The 23298-nt window shown below is 36.6% G+C and overlaps 1 protein-coding gene across 4 annotated transcripts in view; it reads right to left on the reverse strand.

Annotated features, from left to right (window-relative positions):
- Positions 1-23298, reverse strand: part of ZZZ3 (zinc finger ZZ-type containing 3) — a 111964-nt gene that overhangs the window by 10886 nt on the left and 77780 nt on the right. For 3 of the 4 annotated variants that reach the window (XM_082615672.1, XM_082615670.1, XM_082615671.1), the window contains 6 exons: positions 9138-9276; positions 5926-6073; positions 5724-5839; positions 4075-4146; positions 2948-3049; positions 2202-2297 (listed from right to left, as the gene is read on the reverse strand). In XM_082615672.1, the coding sequence (XP_082471798.1) occupies positions 2202-2297; positions 2948-3049; positions 4075-4146; positions 5724-5839; positions 5926-6073; positions 9138-9276 (673 nt within the window). The remainder of the gene's footprint in view (positions 1-2201; positions 2298-2947; positions 3050-4074; positions 4147-5723; positions 5840-5925; positions 6074-9137; positions 9277-23298) is intronic. The other variant, XM_082615673.1, reaches the window with a different exon arrangement.

Raw genomic sequence — 23298 nt, forward strand, 5'->3', positions numbered from 1 at the left:
AAAACAAACCAAACCAACAAACAGAAATGTAGGCAGAATACCTACGTGGAGTATAATGGACCATATGCTCATTATGTAGCTTATATTTGTATCCCAAACATTTATTACACTCTTGGCATTCACATGCTGAGCTCAGCTTAAGGTCATCTTACAGATGATCAAGGAGGATGAAGTTAGCCAAAGCCAGATATAAAACTATCAAGTAAAAAGAAAATTCCCCCAACACGATGAATGTCTGAAAATAGTATCTAACACTGATTGACTGCTTACTCTTTGTCAATGTCACTTAACCCTCAAAACATTCCTGTAAAGTAGTTATTATCACTTCTAATTTAAAGGTGAAAAAACGGAGGCATGAGGAGGTTAACTTTCTTGTTCAAGGTACTGCAGCTAGGCAGTAGTAGAATCAAGATTATAAACAAGGCCTCTGTGGAGCCAAAGGCCTCCCTTTGAACAACTATGCAGACTTCCTCTCTTCACTAACAGCACCGCCACAAAGAATAACCTCAGCCACATAGAGAACCATCATTTCATTTCAAAATTCAAACTTTAACCATGTCAGGACTTCCCTGGTGGCGCAGTGGTTAAGAATCCGCCTGCCAATGCAGGTGACACGGGTTAGAGCCCTGGTCCAGGAAGATCCCACATGCCGTGGAGCAACTAAGCCTGTGCGCCACAACTACTGAGCCTGCTCTCTAGAGCCCATGAGCCACAACTACTGAACCCGCATGCTACAACTGAAGCCCACACTCCTAGAGCCTGTGCTCCGCAAGAAGAGAAGACACCGCAATGAGAAGCCCGCGCACCACAACAAAAACTAGCCCCCGCTCACCGCAACGAGAGAAAGCCTGTGCGCAGCAGCAAAGACCCAACACAGCCAAAAATAAATAAATAAATAAATTAATTAATTAAATTTATTTAAAACAAAACAAAACAAAAAACCTCTAACCATGTCTATGACTGGGCTAGATCTCTGCAGTCAAAATGTCTGTTAATTTAAAATTCAGTGCACCCAAAGAAGGGAACACATTTAGGTTTCTTTAGTATTCCTTTTGTTATCATCATCTAGTCTTAGTGGTGAAAACATAAGGTGCACAGCACATCTAAAGATAACCTAGAAATCACCAAAATTAAAGCTGTTAAGTTAAATGGTGGTTATCAAAGTTCCAACATTCTGAAGTTATAGGATGAACTCTACATATCTAAATTGATAATACTATATTTGGGGAGAAAAAAATCCAAAATACTTAAAACATCTGACAAATTAAAACAAGCTTCCATAGCTTGGTAAAAAGAATAAAAACAAAAATTTTAAAACATGGAGCTATATAGACAATATTCTTAATGTAAAATAGTTAGCTTCACTAAGGAAGGGTAACAGCATTAGATTGGCTCCTAGCTTCTCTTTAGGTGAACGGGGGCAGTTTCAGGGGAGTGGAAGTACCCAGATGATTTACCAAGGAAATGAAAGAAAGCCAATTACGTGCTTTACTTTTTCGCAATTAAAGCAAAAAATTGGCTATAATTCTATGCAGTGTTCTATGTAGGAGAGGGACGGTAGCTTTTTCACTGTACAGAGCAGCAGAGAACAGTGGAAAAGGCTTAGGTGCAGAATCAGAAGATCAATGATTCCCAGACTTACCAGCTATGTGACTAGACAATTTACTCAATGTACTTAGTTTTCTCATCTATAAAAAGGTTGTAGAACAGTACCTAGCCCAGAGCATTCAACAGTAATAACAAAAGCTATCTATTAATATTATCATGAGTAAAGTGAAGGTGATACTACCTACACTTCTAGAATTATAGTGAGGATTAAATATCTTAATAAACATTTCTAACCTTGGATTTATATAGTATATGTATAAAACAGAAATTGATTATATTTATTAAAGAAACAAACATCCTAAAAACTTGAACATCACAAAGGCCTTTTTGACATATGTACAATCTAATATCTTTCAAATAGCACTCATTCACATAAACTAACCTACTCCTAAGAAAATAATGAATAATCGTCATTGAAGCTCAGAGTAGCAATAATGGAATCCTACCATATATAAGAAAATGTTTAGAGTGAGTCAAATTTTAAAAATAAAATAACCCTGTTCTGATAAATATATAAACTTTTACACAGGAACTCTGACTTTGATGAATTTAATCTGAGATCTAAGGTTTACTTTTATCTATTTTCTTTTTACCTTTTTGGAGTATATATATAAGTTTGGTGTTCTGCCTGGGACTGGAATGCCAGCTTTAGTTAGTTTTATGAAATACTTCTGCACTCGGCTGGCAACCTAAGGAAACATGACAAGCCTTTTAACGTAATAAATGACAAGACATGCAGTACCAGAATAGTTTTTTAAAATAGTTTTTAAAACATCCATGTGTATCTTAATGAATAGTAACCACTTAAAATCTACCATAAATCTAGAAATAATTTTAAATTGCCACCAAAGACACTTATGTTTTAAAATAGAGACAAAAAAAATGTTAAAATAAATTAAATCTGTTTGATTCCAAAGCTAAACACATTTTCAACTTGTGAACACTAGTGCTTGTAGCATAAAAACACATCTATTAATACCAATGGGAATGTGACAGATATTTTTTTAGAAAGACAATCAGGGAATACTGACTAAGGCACTATCACAAATCTATTAGCACAGTCTAACCAAAAAGCACAAACTGGTGCACTCTTTAAACATTCAAGAGACACCAAGTCCATTACTTTTTTATTTTTAAGTAATGATCCAAAGCGGAATTATCTCAGAGTTGTTTCTAAAATCAACAGAAAAATACACAATGTTGTTTTTTAAAACTCCACATACTATAGCACTGTGTAGATAAATATGAAGGGGCAGGTCTACTGATTTTAGCTTCACTATCCTTCATTTAAAAAACCATCAAAAACATGCCAACACTATGGGGCTATCTCCTCAATTACCTGCTTTGCTGTCCTATTGCCCAGTTCATCTGCTATCTTCTGCCAGCGTCGAGATTCTACTTCTTCAGGAGGGTATTTCAAGAGTAGTTGTTCAAGTTTTTTCTAAGCCAAACCAAAGACCAAATTTAAGAAAGTTTAATACTGAGTTTCTAAGTAAATACATTCACCTTTCATCTTAAACTATAATACTCCCTCCCCAACTTTGGGGGTTAGATCAACTAGAAATCCTCATGCTAGGAAAAATTTCTAGTAAGGAGTTTAAGACTTCACAAGAAAAATAAGATTAGAAAATAAACCTATGAAAGACCTTATAAAGATTTTCTATGCACTTCAGTAAAAAAGGAAAGCACCCCCAACAAAGAAAATAATTAATTAATATGTTACATATCTTAGTGATTTCCACTGACCACTTTATCTTGCTAGACTATGTTTAGGCTTGCCACTATGGATCTGACAAAACTATGTAAATTCATTTGGATTTAGACAGAATACTAAAAGAGATCTTTTCCTCCTTTGTGTGGTCCTTCATTCAAATATTTAATTTTAATATTCTGACCTATCTCCTAAATTCTCCCATAGTCCTAAGGATGCAAAATAGTCCAAATGTTGGAAATAAAAGTTTCCTGAAGCTTTTTATAAACTGATAAACTCATTATAGCTGTGGGGCTAATCCTCACATGAGATAGAGATGTGTCTCAAACCTTACCCACAAACAATCCTAGCTATATGCCAAGATGTAAGAGAACACTCTGACCTTGGCTTTGCCAGCTCCCCTCCAAACAAAAACAAGAATTCACTTGGAAGCACAGCTTTACTTGGCTCCAGGTTTTTGTCTCACAAAGCTGCATTACAAAAACTTTACTCCATCTGTTTCAATATCTTTTTCAATCCCCCTCCCAAAACCCAGGTTCCTTATTTAAAAATTATCCCCAAAATGGAATTCATATATTCTCAGAATGCAAAATTCTTGAAGTATGCAAAAAGGTATACAGAAACAAGTTTAAATATTTTAAATTCATGGTTAATAGGGATTACATACAACAATATACACTTTACTCATAATACTGGCTCTAATTTTAACTGCTTTTTTTTTTTTTAAACCTACACAATTTAGAAATATCTATTACCTGTTCTTCAACAGTCCACAACTGGTTAAATGTTTCAGGCTTGGTATCATCACACAGGCGTCCTCTTATCATCTACATATAAAACAAGGTTTTTGTCAGAGAGAAAAAACAAAGACTACTCTTTGATACAGCCAAATAACACACAAATTGTGAAATTTTTAATTAATTTCAAAATATGTGAGTAAATTTATTTTTTTAATGTGTACATAATTTATTGCTTACAAAATGTTTTCGTGTTCTTTTATTTCATTTGGTTTTATACTCCTAGCAATCCTGAGATATAGGTGACAGCAACTTCATTTTAAAGAAAAAGAAATGTTACTTTTTTTTTTTTAATAATCATTGTTATATTGCTTATATTTTATTTGAATTACCTTTCTTTGGTAGATTGCAAATCATCTGAAAACCAAAGAATTCAAATATTTTTAACAAATCCATTTTCCAATTAGTGTCTTGTACCTCAGAAGAGTATTTCCATCCCAATCTTTTAAATAAAGCATCACATCCACCCTCACAAAGAAAAATGAAGGAAACAAAGCATGAATACACACCAGGTGCATCTTTCTCCTTTGTTATCTATTTATTCTTTACTTTTGAAATATGAACAGTTTTATTTCTAGCCTAAGGATGTGGGGAAACATCTTGAAGAGATCATATGTACTGACTGTTTAGGGCAGATTTAGAAATAATAATGTACCATATATATTCTTTGCTAACAATGAGGAAATTATACATGGAATTTTTTCCATTATAATATTTTTAATGTGCTAGTCTTTTTATTTAAGTAATAATAAAGTAATATCCTAAACATATGTGTTGCTCATAAAATGGAGCCTAATATCAATTTTACTAAAATGTACATAATATTTTTAACTGGTTACACAGCTCAACATACCCCTATCTTTATGGCTATTGTTTATTTTAAAGAAATGTTATTTTTTCATTCTGAACCCACATGTTTATTGAAGTTCATCTAACTAACAGCAGCAAGGCCAGGTTACAACCAGCAAATCCTAGTTACATTCCACTACACACACAGAGTTCTTATTTTTATTATTATTATTATTTATTTATTTATTTATTTATTTATTTATTTGCGGTACGTGGGCCTCTCACTGCTGTGGCCTCTCCCGTTGCGGAGCACAGGCTCTGGACACGCAGGCTCAGCGGCCATGGCTCACGGGCCCAGCCGCTCCGCGGCATGTGGGACCCTCCCGGACCGGGGCACGAACCCGTATCCTCTGCATTGGCAGGCGGACTCTCAACCACTGTGCCACCAGGGAAGCCCAAGAGCTCTTATTTTTAGAATAAATACTGTATTATGTGTCAGGCACTGAACTGGGCATGTTACATGTACTACTCATTATATTCCTCACAACAACTCTACAACATAGGGTGATATTAATCACATTTTATATAAGAGGAAACGGCAGCTTGGAGACTCTAATATAGATGACATCTGAAGTTCCACAGCTAGTAAGTGGTGGAGTTATGATTTCAACCCAGCTTTTTCTTAACTTCAAAGTTCATGCTCTCACTATACCTTCAAGTGAAAGACTGCTTGAATTTTAAGAATACAAACCAGCAAAATGTTAAAATGTTTTGTCTACAATTCAAATTTTCCTGCTCCAGCACTTTATCCTGCTTACCTGAGGACGACTGTTTGAGCCTTCTGGACCATCACTCAAAGGCAACATAGAGTATGAAAGGGACTCTCCGTCCTTCCTAGGATCTAAAGGACTTTTTGGTCTAGCAGGTAAACCTACTAAAAAGAAAACCACGTATAGGATTATTAAAGCAAGACTTTGTCACGTAGTTCTCTAATTAAATTCGTATCATGTAATTTCTTACCTTTATCAAAAACTAGTTTAACTCTCCTAGTATGTCTTTTGCGATTTTTAAATTCTCTTTCAAAGTTCCCAAGGCTATTGGTATATTGGTCCCATACAATCTCGGGCAATTGAACAACTCTCTGTGGATATGGAAGCCCTATATCAGCCTGGTGGGGGAAAAAAATGAAAGTGACAAACTAAGTTTAATTCAAGAAATTATCAACTACAACCAAATTTTCAGACGACTCCAAATCTAAATAATCATCAACTGAGCATTTCTATTCACTTTTTGAATCCAACAGCCAATGAAGTTAATACAGTCTAAACATTAAATGGTAGAGATGATAGCCAAGTAAAGGAAAATGAACTTAACAAAACATAAGCACTATTTTTAGAGGTCTAAAGCTGAACTATATAAACATACTGTACTTTATCACTAACACACTTCAAACAGAAATAGCAAAGAAAGATTTTTATCTCTAAGAACAGCACATGAAATGTGTTTGACTGAAATATAATAGATATGAGTTGACACACAGAATTTATTTTTAATGGACCCATGTGTTCCTGACTTATCCATAAAACTATTAATTATTTTCACACTATATAGCTCAGCACGTGTACAAAAAAACATCACATTTTGAGAATCAAAACTACATCTTCAGTTTACTTGGAATTCAATTGCTTTGCCAACCACCTTTAGAGAAGTTATTAGTTGTCATAATTACTAAAACCAGGTCATTATGATCAATCTTTTTTTTTTTTTTTTTTTTTTTTTTTGCGGTACGCGGGCCTCTCACTGTTGTGGCCTCTCCCGTTGCGGAGCACAGGCTCCGGACGTGTAGGCCCAGCGGCCGTGGCTCACGGGCCCAGCCGCTCCGTGGCATGTGGGATCTTCCCAGACCAGGGCACAAACCCGCATCCCCTGCATCGGCAGGCGGACTCTCAACCACTGCGCCACCAGGGAAGCCCATGATCAATCTTTTGATAGGGATTTGGGTTTCATAGGTGGGTGTATTTGTCAGAACTCATATAATGGTAAAATTGGGATTTCTGAATTTCATTTTATGTAAATTTCACCTGAAAAAGTTAAAAAAAAATTTAGTTAACGATATGCATTCTGAAGTGTTTTGGTGTTAAGTGTGCATGTCTGCAACTCTGGAATGCATCAAATGCATTCCATCTTGAAATAAGATAAAATGGTGGATGGAAGAATTGCATAAACATACAATCAAGCAAATATAATAAAATGTTAATGGTAGAATCTGGGGGTGGATGTGTGTGCTAACTATACAGTACTTTCCACTTTTTTGTCTACTTAACATTTTCCAAAATAAAACGTAGAGAAAAAAATCAGGTCATAAATTATGAAATTGGCAAGCAAAATCCACTTTGTGACACAGAATTCTTAATTTTTATTTTGCTTGTGACATATTATATTAGTACCGTCATCATAATAGCACATATTAGTCTAAGGTTCAACTTTAGAAAAATTAGAACAGAGTGTCTTTTAAAATAATGATGGTAGTAATATCAAAGAAAGCTAACAAGCCGTAAAGGTTCCCTGCATTCTATATACCAATATATTATCCAAGTTTCCTTAATTTCAATTAGGAGTTTTTAGATGTCCACTAAAACAAAGAGATCACATGTCAACAACTTAACTACACTGGTAAACCTAAAGAAAATAGACAATTTAAGCATACTTGAGTTAACACAGAAAAACTGAAAACTCAAACTTCTAAATTAAATCCAGCAGAAAATTTTCTTTCCAAGGAACATAAGTCTTTCATGATTACCAAAGTATCTGGGATTTAATACACATTTGTACATTTTTGAAAAAATTCTTAAGATAGTCAATATCACATCTCTGTTTCTGAGATAAAGTGAAAAGAAATTCAGTTCTAAACTAAACACAGAAATGGAAAACCAGCAAATAACCAACCACATACGTATCTAGTAAATTGTGCATAATTGCAACTTTTTGCCCACCCAAGAACATGAATAAAATGCGATTAAGGTTAAAACACCATCTGTTTTAGTTGAATCAATGGTAAGTAAACACTGTAAGTGCTGTATCTTTTTGCACCAGCAAATTGTTTCATGACAGCAGTGCAGAATCAATAAACACCTAAGTGGGCCCACTATAAGACAGAGGTTAAAATAGGGTTCTAAAAACTCTAGAAGGTTTAACAAATCAATATATAGATCCTACATCTATTATGATATTCAGTGTTCTGAAAGCAGAGAAAGGAATGCTTGCCAAGTAAATAACATAACTAGAAAAATCCAAATCCAAACAATAATCATCTAAATAAAATGAAGTCCCCAGGGCCGTTCCCTCAACACCTGGTAGACCACTTTTGTGACTCATTAAAAACTAGTAACTAATAACTAAATTTGTCATACTGAACAGGCTAAATTTTTGTGTTAAGGTGAAAAAGAATATTCTTTTTCATAGTTTTTCAGTTTTAATCTTTTCAGACAATGCTGATTAACATTTGCCTCTCAAATTTACTGAATAATTAGGGGGCCCCTAATTCAAGACACATACTATGGCATAAATGCACATCTAGACTATCTCCATGTTTACACACTAAGAAAGTTATAAAAACTTGAATCACTTTCAAATGGTTAACTGCTTAAGTATGAAAGTTATGTTTTAAGGAAAAAATAAAATTATAAGGAATTTTAAACTAAAATAAAAGAACATTTCAAAACTAAGTAAAATTTATATACGTCATTCTCACAGACTTGGCAACCATAACCTTAAAGACATTTAAAATATAGTTTTTGTTTGTATCACCATTGTTTTCTATCTCACTATGTTCAGAGTTAGAAAAGTAACTCTAAACTAAGCAGTAAATAAATACTAAAGTATTTTTTCTTTTAGCTTCAACAATCTTGAAGTCCTGAAAGCAAAACAGGGAAAATATTTTTAAGATGGGGAAGGAAGAAAGTAACAGAAAAAGACTGTAAAAATGGCTAGGAACAGGACATCAAGTTTCTATACACACATCCAATTAAAGCTCCTAGCTATCTTCATTGAGGTATATTTTATTGTGTGTTTGGTGGGGGTCAAGGAAGGCAGTATTCTGCCTTCAGTAATATGGTTAATTACAAAATGGGAAAAAATTAAACATTTAAAAAAGTATATATTCATATAAAAAGAATAAACCGAGTTATTACCAAATACATCTCAATAAATCTTAAAAATTGCTCAATATATACCTTCTTCTGGAGTTTTTCCACAAATCCAATGGGATTTTTTAGTGCTTCTCTCTGATGTCTGCCTAAGTTTTCAAGGTCCTGGACTGCTTGAGAACGTTGAGCCTCGAGTACAGCAATCGTCTGTAACAGTCTCTGATAACTACAGAGACAAAAAAAAAAAGCCCTCACTAAAATTTTCTAGTTACAACAATAAAAACTGAGTTCAAGCCATGATCTACTATTAAGTCACACAGTCTTTGTAAAGTTACCTGAAAGAGTTTTAGTAAAACATATTACTGGGAATAAATGAGGTCTTCCTGAGTTACGAAGTACCTAGTCAGAAAATATCAGTTAGAGAAAGCAAAGCCTTATTCTCCCATCTAAAGTTCTTAATTCTTGAACCAGAACAAGTACAGAAAGTAAGAAAGCAAGCATCTTGACTTTCCAGCAATCCAAGTCATTAAGAAACAGCTAAATTAAAAAAATTTTTTTTAAATTGTAAGATTTTTAGCACCAGAAGGGATCACCAAATTCAGTCCCTCTGTTGTACTCTGTTGGAATAAGAAATCTGAGGCAAATTTTCTTGACCAGAGTTACAAGAAACTGTCATATAATTCAGACATGATCTTAGTTGTCATGGTTCTCATTTGCTCTTTCTGTTATACCTCCATTCTAGAGGAAGTTTACTTCCCTGTCAATTCTTAAGTATTAAACATTTTTATAGAAGAAAGAACTCAAAGATATTTTTTACTTCCCTGCCTATAGCAGTCTATTTAGCACAGCTAACATAGAATTTTACCCACACAAACCTACTATCTGTTCATATTCTCCTCCCCCCAACCCCAGTTCAAATTGTCCCGCCTCTCTAATGTCTAATTTCACATATCAATACACATAAGGAAACACGTTAGCACAAAACCCCTGAATACTCGAATACATTTTGCAAAAAGAACCAAGAACAAATCACTCCAAGTTCACTTCAAAATAAGTCACTAGGTCTTTAAAATATTAGTGAAGCACAATTTTTCTTTATGTCTTTGAATAAATTTCACTGTTTCCCAAAGACTATAAACTCCATAATGGCAAACACATCTGAAAAGTCCAGTTTTGTTTATTCAGTGTGCAGCACACTTCCCAACATATAGATGCTCAGTAAATATTCTTTGAATGAACAAATGAACAGATGTTCTGTGCAATCAAAAGTATACTGAAACTTGTAGGTCCGGAAGTTAGCAAACAAGCAGAAATTTCAAGGGTAAAACAATGCAATTTTTTTTTTTTTGCGGTACGCGGGCCTCTCACTGCTGTGGCCTCTCCCGTTGCGGAGCACAGCCTCCGCAACGATGCACAGGCTTAGCGGCCATGGCTCACGGGCCCAGCCGCTCTGCGGCATGTGGGATCTTCCCGGACCGGGGCACGAACCCGTGTCCCCTGCATCGGCAGGCGGACTCCCAACCACTGCGCCACCAGGGAAGCCCCAAACAATGCAATTTTGATGTTCACAGACATGGCGTAACTGCAACATGACATTCTCTATTAGAACACCGTTTCAGCCCCCTGCCTAAAACATATTCTTATTCTCAAGTCCCTTGTTAACTAATCCTTGATGAGATGTTTAATAATCAAGGTAAAACTCTGAAGGGTATTGGCTTCTCTCAAGCTAGAGATACTTCATTCAAAAGTTAGAACTGAATTGGAAAGCAAGGGCTGTACTAAGTTACTCCTGGATCAGTTACAGAGGTTAAGCCTAAACTCACTTTCACTCTGCCTCTGTTTCCTTTGAGGTGTATGGCGTGTACAAACCTTGACCGTGCTGGTGTTTTCTTATCAGGAAGGCTCACCCACGCTCAATCTTAGGGTGATTGTACTGAGTCAGGTAGAACCTAACCTAACCTCTCTATAATACTCTTAATTGCCATATTTCACCTTCAGAACGCCTACCCCATGTAGCTGAATAACCAAAGACTTATCATGGTGTCTCTGTGATGACTGACCCCTGCTTTAAATAGGAGGACACACTTCTGTATCATCAATATGAAAATGATTATGAGTCTATTAAACTTGCAGCAAACTAGTGTAAGCAAGTAACAATTAATGAGGCACAAGTAAGAACAGAGTTATAGGAAAAAACAAGCAGAGGCTTGAAAAAGTGCTAGTCAGTCACTGCCACTGGGAAGAAAGGCCTCTATTTGAAGTCAGTAAATTATAACAATTTTTACTGTATGTAAATTATTCCACAATGATTCTGACTTTAAAAAATAATTCCAACAGAGATTACAAAGAAAGTATAACTCTTCACTCCCTATTTTGCTTCTCTTCAATCAAGATTAAATGATTAGCAAATTGAAAGACCTAATATATACATTGGTAAAGACTTAAAAGTCCAGAATAAGTGAAAAGACTGTAAGAAGATAGTGAGTTTAAGTCTTCTAGCCCAGCTAATTTGAATAATTTCCTAGAGTATTCAGAGATTTTACCAATAAGATTATCATACATATCCCTAAGCAGAGATGGAGGAAATAAAAAACTGGCATGACATCTAAAAAACAGTATAATACAGATAAATCTAATTTCAATCCTACCCATCCACTCACTTCACCTCTAAAAGCTGGAATGTGACCCAGGCATCAATCGAGGCAAGATTCATCTGTTCATTAATTTAGGCACTATCCTTAAAAGCTTCAGTAATTATCAAAGTAAATCAGGAACAGAGCTTAGGTATAATAGAGGATCTACCACTACACCAGAGAGGGAGTAAAGGAACTGGATGGGAACGAATGGGACAGGACTGCCATGTTGTGGGGGATGGAGGATGGGCATGTGAGGGTCCATCATACCAGTCTGTCCACTTTTTTGTATGCTTGAAGTTCTCCACAATGAATTAAAAAGAAAACTCCAACTTGAGTTCAAATTAACCGGTGACGTGGCCACTGTTCTCTTCCTGGGCTAATCGGATCATACTCGCTACTGTATTCAGCTCTGCTTTGAAAGACAAACAGGTTCATGACCACACAAGATGGATGGGAGACTATGTAATATGAAATAACAATAGTGTCAAACATTTACTGAATGTGTACTATATATATTGTACAATGTGCAATTAGGCAATTCTCATAATCAACTTACAAGATAGGTACCATTACCCTTATTTCACAGATAAGTAAACCAAGGCACAGATCATGCCAGCCATTTGTTCCACAATGTGATGTGAGGAATAATTAGCCAAGAAATGGGAACCTCCAATAAAATATTATTTCAATCTTTATGTAACATGCAGCTATGTGGAAAAGAAAATAGACTTGTCTTATAACGTACAAAGGGGCAAACTAAAATCAAATTGTGATAAGGCACAATATGAAGCAAAACCTTTTCTCAGTCAAAACCAATAAAAGATGGTAGGATAGCACCCAATCACCATAGATGTTCACAGAGATATTTAAAGGAAATTCAAGCATTAAAAAATCCTGAAACTCTTTTACTCCAGTAAAACATGCTGCTTTCAATTCTGCTATTCACTGAACCAAGTAAGAGGATGGAAAGACTGGGGGAAAAAAAAAGTATAAACTTTTACAAGAATGCAAGTAGAGTACAGCTTCCCCACACAGACAACTTTGTATTAAATCTATCAAAATTATTTTTTATCTATTTCTAAAGCTGAATCCAATGCAAAGAACAGCAAGCTTAGCTGTGGCAGATAATTGTTAATTTTATTTGTTTCATGTCTTCAACATAAAAAGAATTTTAGCTTGTATACTGAGGAATCACATTTGACTAAAATAGAAATACTCTTCAAATCTACATCTAAGTTACTTTCACTACCTTTCACTCTCCAAATCTTCCTGAATTCTTTACTCACTTCTGTGAATTTTAAAACATTTAAATGAAAGAGTATATTTGTAAAAATACTGATGTCTGAAAGAGGATACCAAGAATTAACAATCTAGAAGTTTAATTGTATTGTCCAATTTCTAGACAGTGATATTACACACACTATGAGAGAGTGAGAGTGAGAGTGTGAGCGAGAGCGAGAGAGAGAGAGAGAGAGAGGAGAAAGATTTTATTTCCAGGCAAGCCAGAATCTTTTTCAAGGAGTCAGATTTCAATTCTATTGTGGAAGGTTACATGGCATTTGTAATTTTAAAAACTAATGGGGAAACTATTTATTTATTTATTTATTTATTTTTGGCTGCATTGGGCCTTCATTGCTGCACACGGGCTTTCTCTAGTTGCAGCAAGCAGGGGCTACTCTTCGTTGTGGTGTGTGGGCTTCTCTTGTTGTGGAGCATGGGCTCTAGGCACATGGGCTTCAGTAGTTGTGGCACACAGGCTCAGTAGTTGTGGCTCACGGGCTCTAGAGCGCAGGCTCGGTAGTTGTGGTGCACGGGCTTAGTCGCTCTGTGGCATGTGGGATCTTCCCAGACCAGGGCTCAAACCCGTATCCCCTGCACTGGCAGGTAGATTCTTAACCACTGTGCCACCATTGAAGTCCCCGGGAAAACATTTAAAAAAATCTAAACTGAGGGTTATTCTGCCCCTAAAATTGGCTTGATTATTCAGTCATTAAATAGTGTCACTAAAGACCTCACCATCACCAAAAAAAAAAAAAAAAAAAAAAAAAGGAAAGGAAAAAAAAAAGAAAGCTATTCTAGATCAGGAGTCTACAACCTATGGTCTGCCTGGTTTTTTTGTTTTTGCGGTATGCGGGCCTCTCACTGTTATGGCCTCTCCCGTTGCGGAGCACAGGCTCCGGACGCGCAGGCTCAGCAGCCATGGCTCACGGGCCCAGCTGCTCCGCGGCATGTGGGATCTTCCTGGACCAGGGCACGAACCCGTGTCCTCTGCATCGGCAGGCGGACTCCCAACCACTGCGCCACCAGGGAAGCCCATGCCTGTTTTTTTAAATAAAGTTTTATTGGAACATAGCTACACTCATTTGTTTACACAATGTCTATGGCTGTTTTCTAGCTACAATGACACAGTGGAGTAGCTGTAAAGTGGAGTTGATTCCCAAAGCCTAAAATATTACTATCTTCGCCTTTAGGGAAAAGTCTGCAAGGCCCTGCTCTAGATCTAAAGATACAGAGACATGACAACCAAATGTAATGCATAATCTGAGATTAGCTCCCACAGAGGGAAAACGGACATTTGGGTGTATAGATGAAAATTTTTTAATATATTGCTGTTTATATCAGTGCCAAACTGGTGTAATAAAGTAGTTAAGGTTATGTAGGAGAACGTCCTTGTTTTTAGGAGACATATACTAACATATACGGGTGATAAGTCTACAACACACTTTAAAAGAGCTTAGCAGGCACTCCCCTGGTGGTCCAGTGTCTGCGCTCCCAATGCAGGGGGCCTGGGTTCGATCCCTGGTCAGGGAACTAGATCCCACATGCCACAACTAAGATTTCGCATGTCACAACTAAAAGATTCCGCATGCCGCAATGAAGATCCCACGGGCCTCAACTAAGACCCGGCGCAGCCAAATTAACTAACTAATTAATTAATTAAAAACTGGCTTAGCAAAAAGAAAAGTTTTATAGTATATGAGGTGGGAACGAAGATGAGGGGGAAAGAGTAGCATGATTATTATTAGGTGGAACACTAAGCTTGATTAAACACACTGAAAAAAACTAGAGGGAGTAACATGACATAATAATAAATCTATTAGTTTATACTGTAAGAAGAAAAGGAAAAGGGGTATAGGAAAAACTTCCAATCAGATGACTTAACAAATGTTTTCACATGTGTGCACAAATGCACACTTGTATGCATTGTGAGTAGAAGGAAATAAGAAAAAGAAGAGCAAGATTTATTATAGATTTTATTTTCAACAGGACAAAGTTATGTAAAGCAAATTGGTTCTCAAAAATAACAGTAACATTTTAACAAAATTTTAAACAATAACAAATTTCATCATACCAATCTACCAGGATAAAACAATTGAGGGAGGAGCCTCAATTTACTCTAACTATACCATTATCTTAACTAAGTGTGGCATTTTCTACTGTCTGCAAGATGTTGAGCTCACCATGTATATACATGATTGAACAGAAATTACTTTTATGAAAGTAGAACACACGGTTTTTAAAATTATTGTCTTCCTTCACGAAGGATTTGAAACACTAAAACTACAGGATTTGCAAATTCACAAATGGTCTCTCTCACTTTTCATTAGAGAATGATCAAAAAGACTTTTATGAAATTCTGTGTTAAGACAGAAACTAATATGTCTTTCCAGATATAAAGATCAACCCTGTATTGAAAACAACTAAAAATGCTGAATTAAAAACAAATAAAGAGGGACTTCCCTGGTGGTACAGTGGTTAAGAATCCGCCCACCAATGCAGGGGACACGGGGTTCGAGCCCTGGTCCAGGAAGATCCCACATGTCGCGGAGCAACTAAGCCCGTGCGCCATAACTACTGAGCCTGTGCTCTAGAGCTTGGGAGCCACAACTACTGGGCCCACACACCACAACTATTGAAGCCCGTGTGCCGAGAGCCCATGCTCCACAACAAGAGAAGCCACCATGATGAGAAGCCAACTCACAGCAACGAAGAGTAGCCCCTGCTCACCACAACTAGAGAAAGCCCGTGCGCAGCAACAAAGACCCAACACAGCCAAAAATTTTAAAAATAAATAAATTAAATAAATAAATAATTAAATAAAAACAAATAAAGAAAAAACCATGTACTTTTTTATTTTAAAAGCATAGAAGAACCAGTAAGATACTAAGACTTTTTTAAAAATTAATTATTATTATTATTTTTTTTGCGGTACGCGGGCCTCTCCCATAGCGGAGCACAGGCTCTGGACGCGCAGGCTCAGCAGCCATGGCTCACGGGCCTAGCCACTCCGCGGCACGTGGGATCTTCCCGGACCGGGGCATGAACCCGTGTCCCCTGCATCGGCAGGCAGACTCTAAACCACTCCGCCACCAGGGAAGCCCCTAAGACTTTTTATTAATAGGCCAAAATCTAAGTGAAGGCATAAACTGAGAGAATCAAATGCAGCACAACACCACTTTGGCCTTGAGGGCAGGTACTTCACTTGGTCAGGGAACAGAAAACAAAGCCAACAAGGTAGGAAGTCCAATAAGAGACCCTCTGCCATCAAGCTGTGACCCTACCCCCTCACTCCCACCACCCCACAGGAGACTTGCTTTGGGACTCAGGAACCAAGCACATAAAAATTTCAACAATAAAAAGCTGTTACCACAGATAGTCCTTGTATATATTTGCTGCCCCAAATCATATTAACTGGGTGGCCTAAAAGAACTGAAGCCATGACTATCATTTAAAGCAGTCATTCTGGACTGGTATACACACACCCATCCCCACCAGCATACCCACAGAAGTGAACGCAATTTTCTTGGGAGGAATACAACTTTATTGCAGCCCTCAAAGATAACTAATAAATAATTTTCCAAAGAAAGTGAACAGCTCACATCTTAAAATTATCAAGCATACAGGAAAACTAGACACAAAGAATAAGAATAAAACACAAGCTTGAAAATAGCTATATGGAATAGGAAACTACAAAAACTGAGTATATAGCTTTGAAAAGGAAGCAAATTAAAATTCTAAAAATATAATAGTTAAAACTAAAAGCTCAACAGGCACAAACTTCGGCTTCCAGGAAAATGTAGATTAGGCAAATTCAGAATAAACCCTTCATTGAAGACAAGCTGAAAAAACATATGTAAAAACTCTGAAAAGCATCAATGAGCTAACAGAATTATAAGTATTATCAGGTCAAGATCCATGAGAAGACAGAAACCAGAAAGTGAAACTATGTTGTGGGGCGCTTTTGCCCAGAAACAATTTACTGATCCAGAAGAGGAGATTGAGAGGCTTCTGATAGCTTAAAATGGAAGAAGATCAAGCTGGAGTCTAGGGCCTACCAAGGGTAAGACTCTGAGAAATCAGCTTATGCTCTGGCCTGGGATCCTGAAGGGCTACACCCTAGGAATAAGGCTGAACAGGAAGTAAAAGACCCTCTCAGAGAAGACCAGAATATCTTAGTTAGTAATTAACTAGTAAGGCTGAAAATGCACATACCCCAAGACCCAGACATCCCATATACAGGAATGTAACTTCAAGAAACTCTCAAATATACACAGCAGCATATATTTTGGGAAGCCTTATTCATGACAACTCCAAACCAGAAACATCCCAAAGGTCCATCTAAGCAGAATGGATAAACTGTGATATGGGTATACAATGGAATACTACACAGCAATGAAAATGGACAAACTACATCTATTTATACAACACAAATGAATATCACAAACATAATGTATCACAAAGAATACTAAACTAAACTTCATTGTTTCTGAATACATACATAGGTGGTAAAACCTTTTAAAATAGCAAAGAATGATTTTCACAAAAGTAAAACAGTGGTTATCTCTGAGAAGAAGGGGGTATAACTGAGGAACTATTCACAGGGGACTTCTGGAGTGCTGTCAATATTGTATTTCTTAACCTAGATTGTGGTTAAACAATTATAGGCTTTTTGATTCCATAAGTACTCTATATCTGTATGTAAATACTTCATTACTGTTATATGCATGAGATATTGTACCTTTTTTTTTTAAGGGAAAGTTTTCTAGGGAGACAATGTTGCAGAGAGATCACTTCTACTCTTTTCAAACTATTCAGGATTCACATAGGAGTCCTAGTTCAAGTCCAAGCTCCATCAGCAACTAACTATGGGGCCTTATTCAAGTCATTAAAAGTTGGGCCTTAGCTTCCTCAGCTATAAAATGAGAAGAATGGACCTGATAAGTGATTGCAAAAACTTTTTTCAAAGTGAAACATTCTAGGATTATAAGACACTTGTTCAATTCTGGTCAATCATTATTTTATGTTCTTCCTGAGTTAAAAATGGACTCAGTTTATACTGTACACATAAATACAGCATTAAGTCACTGTTGACTTCATACAGAACATATCTAAGACTTGGGTTCATCAGCTCTGCCCATAGTGAGGAGTAAGTGCTCTCCAAGGAGAAGGTATTTTAAAAGATCTAAGGAGTAAGTTTACCCTACATCACAATGTCTACTCATGATACATTAATGGCTTTTCTCTCAAAGAAGCTACTTCCAAAAAGAAATTACCTGGAATATGATGGCTGTGGTTTATGAAGAGACTGGCTATTCCCTAAATCACTGAATAGTATACTTCCTGAAGGTGGGAATTGTTAGGTACACCTATCCCTCTAGTTTTTAAAATATATGTCTTACCTCATTTATTACATTATACAATCCTTGAGAGAAAAGCCATTTTTCTACTTCTTTAATAATGTCCCATAGGATATTAAGGTTCACAAGACATAGAAAGTGCTCATAAAGATGAAAACAAATAAACAAAAACCACAAGAGAAAATATGATCTGAATAGTTATTTGGATGGATGGCTTTTCAGTGGTTAAACAACTGTTTACAGAACACTGTTTCAATGGTGTATATATGTTCTTGTTATTTATATATGCTAAAGGTACATATAGCCTCAATCCTTTTCAACAGTCAAGACTCAGATAAACACACAAAAGGTATACTTAAGCAAATTCATGGATGACATGAAGCTGAGAAGGACAGCAAATACTTTAGATGAAAAAAAGTCAGGATTAAAAAATAACAAGCAACCTCTAGAAAACTAGACAAGAAGAAATTTAACTACATAAACAAAAAATCTGGAATTGGACTACAAAATAACCAGACAAGTACAGGATGGCACGAAGTTGCCTTAACAGGCATAAAAAACTGCGAGCCTCCCAGTTGATCCTAAGTACAATTATGAGGTTGAAGTGTGAAGTGGCTGCTCAAAAACATATATTAGCTTGTACTTGTATGAACCCATTCAAACACTTAACCAAGCATGCTCATTGTACAAAGAGCACTACATCAGCTGTTCCTGAAGGATAAAAGTATAATCGACATGCAGCCCTACCCTTAAGACCATTACAATTTAAGTAAGAGGGTGTTCATATGTATATTGGTAGTTGCTTATTTAAATACTGAAAAAACAAGAAAGCTTATAAAATTCCTAGTCAATTCCTAAAATTTGCAAGAATTATAGTGATTAATGTACTGTAAGAGAAAAACACATAGGTAAAAGTTGACTAACCATGATGAGCTTTTAAGCATGAAATGAACAAAGTTATCACTCCTGGGAAACCCAAGCAATATTTCATACAAGAAGCAAAAATCAAGTTGAATCCTGAAAAATATGTGGTATTTTTAAAGGAAAAGGGAAAAGGAGGTTAAGATATTATAGACAGAATAAATAGTGCAAGAGAAAGCACAGCAGCAGGTTAAGTCTGTGTTAAGTTGAGAGAATAGTGACAGTATGAAGAATATAAAACATGAGGACAAGTTGAAAACACAAAATAAAAACTCTTTAAATGACTACTAGAAAGAGCTGTAGATCTGATGGGACAAAGAGATATGGTTTCTAGTCCCATTCTGACAAGCTGTGGTCAAGATCAAATCTACTACCCTGTATCATATCAGGCCTTCTGTTTCTTCTTGTACTGATACAAAATAAGACTTTCTAAAATCACTTTCCACTTCTGTAATTCCCAGGAAGTACCACTTGAGCATCTATATTCAAAAATGCAACAGAGAGCAACTGGAAGTTTCAAACAATGATATAAGAAAGCATTTGCCTTTGGAAGGCTAACATGGCTGCAATGTGTAAGATAAACTTGAGAGAAATGAAAATGGCAATGGAAACCACATAGAAAGCTATGTGGCTAGTGTATAACATTACATGCTAAACACCGTATTTTACACTGACGTATACCCAGAAGTTTTTAACCAGCTAGGGCTCTGAAAAGTTAAAAGAAAGTAGTTGGCAGAAGACAGCACATTAAAACTGTCATCAAAATATGAGAGCTTGTTATGTAGAAAAGGGAAGAGACATATTCTAAGTCACCCCAAAGTCAAAATCACATCATTCAAGAGAAGTTCTAGGGAAGAACTTCAAAAAAAGGAAAGATTTCATAAAGCAGTGAGTTCCCTGTCACAAGATAAGTTTAAATAGATACTGAATGATCACCATCAAAGGACACTGTACAGGTGTTATAAATTTGGCAGAAGTTTGGACTAGGCTTTGTTTCATCAAGGACACTCCAAAGTAAGTTTCTAAAGATATTAGAAAGAGTGTTAAAAATAAATTTCTTCAGTCTCAAAAGGCTATATGTTATGATTCCAATAGTATTACATTTTGTGAAAGATAGAACTACAGACATAGTAAAGAGATCAGTAGTTCCCAGAAACTCAGGGGAAAGGAGGAGGGTTAAGTACAGGAAACAAAGGTTATTATTTTTTTTTTAATACCAGTGAAATTATTCTGTATGGTACTGTAATGTTGGATCCATGACATTATACATTTGTCAAAAGCATATAAAACTTTAAAGCATAAAGAATGTACCTTAATGTATGCAAATTTTTAAAAAATCATTTAGTAGGTCAGGGGACCCTAGGAAGGAATATAAACTGTGACACAAGGATCTAAGTGTACAATAAATGCATGAAACAACCTCACTAAAGCGAGTAGAAGGAAAAGGTCCTGACCTAGGTAACTCTGGAAATGAGTAGCATCTCAAGGATAAAAGGTAAAAGGAACTTCACATAAGCACTATATTCTACTTGATATAGTTATTTCCCATAGAAGTAAGAGTTAACAATTCTAATACTGCTATACACATATAATGGAATTAAACAAATAAATGGGTGATGGATGGCCAGGTTTGCTAGTGCTGGAGAATTTACAGATAAATAAGGAGAGGAGCTAAAAGGATCCATATGGTAAGATAATGAATTCGAGATAGAATCAAAGTATGAACTCATGTTTAGCTTTGTATATATACAGATGATTACATATAGAAATATTTATAGATATGTGTATATACACAGGTTAGTAAACACACATATATTTTCTTGTCAGCTGAGACAGATAAATAAAAGCAACAACAACCCTCAGCAGCCAGCACACAGAACCCAAATACTGACTTCTAACACTGTTCCGCAATGAAGGGAAATGGGGTTCCTTACAGAGAAGGCTGATTCTAGGACTGGGGCAGGAAATACACAAGTTGAATCTGGAGTATTTTAAAGTGCCAGAAAGTAAGAAAGTGCTTGAAAAACAAACAAATACATACAACAAAAATACACCACCTTAATAGGACACAGGAGCCAACAGAAAGTTTCCCAATGGCCAAAGCTGAAACAATTTGAGCAATAAAATAGAGTGGTACTAAATTATACCCAAAGTATGAAAGTAAATATTTATGAGTCTATACTTTATATAAATAAATGACTGAAGGAAGAATGAGTGAGAAGGAGGAAGCAAGGGAAGAAGGATGGAAGGGAGGGAGGGAGGGGGAAAGGAGGGAGGAAGGGAGGGAGGAAAAAAAAGAGAAAAAAAATCTCCCATGTAGAAGATTTCCAAATAATTTATGGAGACACTCTGCCCTCAAGGAGAGAGAACATAGCCCCCACTCCTTAAGTGTAGGCTGTGCATAGTGACTTCTTTCCAAAGAATAGAGTACGGAAAGTGGAGAGTAACCTTACAGTGGAGAAACCTGACAAATATTACCAGGTGATCAAGGTCAACAACTGTAATAAATCATATTAATAGTATATCCCTTGGGAAGAGCTAAAATTGCCATTATATGCAGATGACATGATACTACGTATGGAAAACCCTAGACTCCACACAAAAACTACTAGAACTGATAAACGAATTCAGCAAGGTAGCAGGATATAAGACTAACATACAGAAATCGGCTGTATTTCTTTACACTAACAATGAAATATTAGAAAGGGAATGTAAACAAACAATCCCTTTTAAAATAGGATCAAAAGAAAAAAAAGTACTTAGGAATAAACCTGACCAAGGAGGTGAAGGACTTAAATGCTGAGAATTTTTAAATGTTAATAAACATTAACAAAGGAAACTGAAGATGATTCAAAGAAATGGAAAGATCCCATGCTCTTGGATTGGAAGAATTAATATTCTTAAAGTGGCCATCCTACCCAAAGCAATCTACAGATTTAATGTGATCCCTAACAAATTACCCATGACATTTTTCACAGACCTAGAACAAATAATCCTAAAATTTCTATGGGACCATAAAACACCCAGAATTGCCAAAGCAATCCTGAGGAAAGAGACCAAAGCAGGAGGCATAACCATCCTAGACTTCAGACAATATACAAAGCTTCAGTAATCAAAACTGTGTGGTATTGGCATGAAAACAGACACGTGGAGCACTTCCCTGGTGGTCCCGTGGTAAAGAATCCACCTTACAATGCAGGGAATGGGGGTTCGATCCCTGGTCGGGGAACTAAGAACCCACATGCCACGGGGCAATTGAGCATGCACGCCACAACTACTGAGCTCACGGGCCTCAACCAGAGAGCCTATGTGCCGCAAACTACAGAGCCCATGCACTCTGGAACCCAGATGCCACAACTACAGAGCCCACACTCCCTGGACCCTGCACGCCACAACTACAGAAAACCTGTATGCCACACAACTAGACAGAAGTCCACACACCACAACAAAGAGGCTGCACGCCACAACGAAAAGATCCTGCATGCCTCAACAAACATCCCACATGCCGCGACTAAGACCCAACACAGCCAAACTTAATAAAATAAATAACAAATCTTAAAAAAAAAATAGACACATGGATCAATGGAACAGAATAGAGAGCCCAGAAATAAACCATCTTTGACAAAGGAGGCAACAATATACAACGGAGAAAGTCTCTTCAGCAAGTGTTGTTGGGAAAGCTGGAGAGCTGCATGTAAATCAATGAAGTTAGGGGCTTCCCTGGTGGTGTAGTGGTTGAGAGTCCGCCTGCCGATACAGGGGACACGGGTTCGTGCCCCAGTCTGGGAAGATCCCACATGCCACAGAGCGGCTAGGCCCGTGAGCCATGGCCGCTGAGCCTGCGCATCCGGAGCCTGTGCTCCACAGTGGGAGAGGCCACAACAGTGAGAGGCCCGCATACCACAAAAAAAAAAAAAAAAAAAAATCAATGAAGTTAGAACACACCCTCACACCATACACAAAATAAACTCAAAATGGCTTAAAGACTTAAATATAAGACATGACACCATAAAACTCCTAGAAGAGAACATAGGCAAAACATTCTCTGACATA

Source organism: Mesoplodon mirus, assembly GCF_964341445.2.
Source record: "Mesoplodon mirus genome assembly, chromosome: 3".
NCBI lineage: Eukaryota > Metazoa > Chordata > Mammalia > Artiodactyla > Ziphiidae > Mesoplodon > Mesoplodon mirus.